Source organism: Lipotes vexillifer, unplaced genomic scaffold (genome assembly GCF_000442215.2).
Source record: "Lipotes vexillifer unplaced genomic scaffold, Lipotes_vexillifer_v1.1 scaffold299, whole genome shotgun sequence".
NCBI lineage: Eukaryota > Metazoa > Chordata > Mammalia > Artiodactyla > Lipotidae > Lipotes > Lipotes vexillifer.
Genome location: NW_006784347.1, coordinates 4,083,275 through 4,088,058, shown reverse-complemented (window position 1 = coordinate 4,088,058; position 4,784 = coordinate 4,083,275). Strand labels below are relative to the sequence as shown.

The window sequence follows — 4,784 nt, the reverse complement described above, 5'->3', positions numbered from 1 at the left end:
AAGTCGAGGCTCCAGTATGTTTGGGGACACTCGGGCTCTGCGACCTGTTGTGGATGGGGCATCCTGCCCACCGATCGGCAGATGGGCGCTGACAGTTGGCTTTTCTTTTTTAGGTGCACGTTCAGGTTCCCGAGCACAAACATCAAGATCACATTCACTGCCCTGTCCAGCGAGAAGAGGGAGAAACAGGAGGCGCCCGAGTCCCCCGTGAAGCCCGTGCAGGCTCACATCTCGCCGCTGACCATCAACATTCCAGACACCATGGCCCACCTCATCAGCCCCCTCCCCTCCCCCACAGGAACCATCAGGTACACAGCAGCTTCCATGGTAGACGGGGTCACCGTGGGGTCAGGGTGTGCATGTGCCAAGGTGGACATGACCCTGTCCAAATTTCAGTCCTTGCCTCTTGCGTGGGACATTGAGAAGCCATCGTACATCACAGTAGTGGGCAGCAGTGCACAGCAACGTCTTCTCCCTTTCCTGGTGCTGACCTACATGGAGAGGGAGATGTTGAGGGCACTTAAAATATTGTTCAGTTTCTGAGCACTGTTTGCTCTTAGTTTCCTGCATATGAAACACAGTTCACAAATGTTCCTTGTTTTCACTTGTGGATTCTTTTATTTGAGTGTAAGTTTAAAGGATAGATGATTTGTCTTATTGGTCTAAAGTGTGAGGTGGGTTTTCAGTTGCATTTTGAGTTTTTTGGTTTCCTACAATTTCATGCAGATTCTGATGACTTACACTTTGGATTACTGAGTTTGACCACAGTGAGGTGACAAACTTTTGTTTGTCCTGATGTCCTAAGAGAGACTGGGAGCCTCAGGAAGTGGAGGATGGTGCCTTCAAGGCGTGCTCTCCACTGCATAACCCGCGCTTTCAGGGGGCAGTAGCTGAGGGTCAGGTCAGGAATTGCCCGGGACCAGCAGGCGTGACCCTGTCCTAGGGTCAGATGGTCGGTCCTCCTGTGTTCTGTTGGGTCTTAGAAGAGTGAAGTATGTATTCAGGCATCTTCTTCCATGTGAGTAATGTTAGACTTAGGTGCAAAAGGAACACATTCACTTCTCTTGAGAGCCAAGCTCCTACTGTCCAGGTGTGTCTGCAGGGCATGACTGGCAGGCAGAGAAGGCCTTGCCTCGTCCACTGGGACTGACCCCTACCTGTAGCAGAGCAAGGAGGGCACAGAGGGAACACTGGCAGCTCTGGGTTGTAGCTTTCAGTCGGACACTTCAGTTTCTTATCTTAAAATCCAGCATGGACAGAAAGGTATCCTTCTGGAAAGGCCTGGAAGGAGTCAGGTAGACTCTGGCTGTACCCTTGCTTGGTGTTATGTGAGTGCAGCTGTTCTCGGGCCCCTTCTCTGCCCCCTGCCATGGCTGCTCTGCTGAGGATGCTGCCTCTGTCTCTCCCACTTGGTTGAATTGTCTGTATGTGACTAGATGGACCAGGTAGTAAGTGTGGCAGTGGGTAGGCAGAAGTCAGCAGCCAGTGGCCCGATTTTTATTCAGCACTGTGTGAAAAGTGCACAGAATTCACAGAGGAAGAGGAGAAAGCCCATGTTTACCCACGTGGGACAGATCACTGACACACTGCCTGGCCATGTGGAGACAGAAGTTCTGTGGGCGCTCAGGGAACTGGAGGTGGTTGGAAACTTTAGGGATTGGGTCAGGAGCTGATAGTCTCTCCTCATCCCCTGCCCCATCTTCACCCTGTTCTCCTTGCTCATCCCCTCTCCATACCCCACCGCCAGCACTGAGCAGCAGGCACCCCCTGTGTTGAGACAGCTCACGGTGGTGGAGCCCACCACCACCCAGCCAGTGGGTCCACTCACCACATTGACCCTTCATTTATGTTAGCTAGTTTTAAATCTTTAAGCAGGAGTTCCAAGAGTGTGGTCCTGCCATCTGTCTTGTTCCTGTCTCCCCAGTGCTTTAAGAGTTGTTCCTGGCATGCGGTAAACACTTGTTTTGTGGGTGAGTGCATATACTGACGGTGCATGTTCATGGTAGAGTCCAGTAGTGTTCAGGGGGTGCCAGGTAATAGTGTGTTGTTCCAGCTCCTGGGCCCCTCCTTTCCAGTTCAGTTTTTTGGAGGTAACTACTGTTTCTTAGGTATTTTTTCCAGAAATTTTCTATACATTTGCAATACTTGACTTTTTTTTATCCAAAACATAAATGAGATCTAACCATACATACTGTTCTATAACTTACTGGATTTTTAAAAGAGTCTTATCTTGGCATCCTTCCATTCAGTAGCTTGTTCTCTTTTGTAAAGTATAATACTGTACAGAAAAGGGAGAGCAAGTTAAATACATAACTTGGTGAATTATCACAAGTGAATGTGGCTCTTAATCATCAGAAATCAAGAATCAGAGCATCCTCAGCATCATGGCCAAGCCCTACCTTGTGAAAAAAAAAAAAGTGCATGTTTGAAAACAGGTTCCTGTTTCTGATTTCTGGGTGTTCCCTGTGAGCCCGTCACAGCCTGCGTGTCTGTATCCACGGCCTTCTCCCCTCTTTGTGTGTCCTGTCTTCAGCCTCACTGCTGTCCCCTTCTCTTCAGACTCCCCCTGACCTTTCCGGTGTAGCTGGAAGCCATGTCCTTTGTTGCAGCCTGTCCTCAGCTCCCTGGTGGGAGGGGGCGAGCAGAGCAGTGGTCTGTGTCCCTCTACCAGGCTGAGCCCTGGAGCCATCATGCATGGTTCTGTGTCCTTGGTAAGTTCCTAAGATGACACATGTGGAAGCAAATACCTGATTTCTTAGGGTGATCTTAAATTTCACAGAGTTAATGAGTCCATTTTTCCATGGAAAATGCTGAAGTTCTCTTACTTTTAAAATTTGTTTTCCTTGAAATAAGAGTCAGTTATTGAAACACAGTGTGATGTACGTTTTACCATAGTCTAATAGGAGCAACCTTTTCTCGCCCACAGTGCTGCAAATTCCTGTCCATCCAGCCCCCGGGGAGCAGGGTCTTCAGGGTACAAAATGGGCCGTGTGATACCATCTGACCTCAATTTAATGGCCGACAACTCACAGCCAGAAAATGAGAAGGAAGCTTCAGGTGGAGACAGCCCAAAGGTAAATGTTTTATAGCCTCGAAACAGAACCCAGGGCCTGTTGGGGAGCCAGCTGTCCTCACTGCATTGCCTGCATGTCAAGGAACACCCCCCCAGGGCCTTTTGAGAAGTGCACGTCTGCGCGGATGTTGGGACATTGCTGAGCATGTTCTCAGTGCTGGGCACTAGAGATGCATTCTTTTGGTCATTCAGCACTGGGCCCTCCTTGGTGGCAGCTATGGGCCCAGGTGCTGAGAGCTTGAACCCTTGGTCCTCACAAGGTCACTGCCTGGTGTCCTAGGAGACCACTCTTGGGATTTAGTCCTCCTGTCCCAGATGCTGAAGGTTGCACACACACATGTCTGAATGTACATGTGAACACATATGCACACAAACACACACTTTAGAGAGGACACATCAGTCCCCCTTTTGGATGGTAATTATTATTATTTTTTAAATTTTATTTAATTTATTTGGCTGCATCGGGTCTTAATTGCGGCATGTGGGATCTTCGTTGCGGCACGCAGGATCTTTCATTGTGGCACGCAGGCTGTTCGTTGTGGTGCGCAGGCTTCTCTCTAGTTGTGGAGCACAGGCTGCAGAGCGTGCAGGCTCAATAGTTGCAGCATGCCTGGGCTCAGTAGCTGTGGTGCTTTGGCTCAGTAGTTGCAGCACACAGGCTTAGTTGCTCTGCGGCATGTGGGATCTTAGTTCCCTGACCAGGGATCAAACCCACATGCCCTGCATTGGAAGGAGGATTCTTAACCTCTGGACCACCAGGGAAGTCCCTGGATGGTAATTATTGATGGCCCACAATAGGACCCTGCCTATTTCTATTCTTTGACCCAGTAATACCCCTTCTAGGACTTCATTTAAGGGAAATGGACAAAAATCTCAAAACAAAAGTTCATATAAAACAGAAAATTGAAAGCAACCTAAATGCCCCTAACTGAGGGAAGAATGATTAGGTAAGGGGATATTATGTGGCATAGTTACTGATATGGAAGTGCTCTTGATGTAATGCTACGTGAAAAAAATAAAACTAGGCATAGTATTACTTTATGTATTTATAAAATGTGGTATATTCGTGTCATAGGACACGTCATAGCCATGGGAATGGATAAGCCGTGGCTGCACACTGTCTCTCCACAGCAGCCAGGAGCCTCTTGCACAGGGTGCTGGGCAGGGGCAGACACAGGGGCACCCTCTGTTGGATTCCATTTTTGTCCATAGTCCATTTGCCTGTTTAAAACCAGGCAAAACTAAATTGTTTCAAGATGCATTCTTAGATGGTAAAACTTAAGTCACAGTAAGGTTATGATTAGTATAAAATGTCAGGAATAGTGGTGGCCTCTCTGGGAGGCAGCGGGGGACGAGGAAGCTACTGAGGCGTGGGCTGTGTTCTCTCTTGACCTAGTGTTGGTTGTACTGTTGTTCACTTTACAAAAATTTGTTTTTACCTGGTATGGATGTATTATGGGCTTTCCTGTCTGTGTTATGTTTTTCAATATAAAAAAGCTTTTTAGGGCTTCCCTGGTGGCGCAGTGGTTGGGGGTCCGCCTGCCGATGCGGGGGATACGGGTTCGTGTCCCGGTCTGGGGGGATCCCGCGTGCCGTGGAGCGGCTGGGCCCGTGGGCCATGGCCGCTGGGCCTGCTCGTCCGGAGCCTGTGCTCCGCAATGGGAGAGGCCGCAACAGTGAGAGGCCCACATACCGCAAAAAAAAAAAAAAA

At 49.0% G+C, this 4,784-nt stretch overlaps 1 protein-coding gene across 1 annotated transcript in view; it reads left to right on the top strand.

Moving 5' to 3' along the window:
• The first annotated feature begins 261 nt into the window (after positions 1-261).
• The window catches only part of FOXK2 (forkhead box K2), a 26,540-nt gene continuing 22,017 nt past the window's right edge, over positions 262-4,784 (top strand). The window contains exons 1-2 of the mRNA XM_007456799.1: positions 262-308; positions 2,927-3,074. Of these exons, the coding sequence (XP_007456861.1) occupies positions 262-308; positions 2,927-3,074 (195 nt within the window). The remainder of the gene's footprint in view (positions 309-2,926; positions 3,075-4,784) is intronic.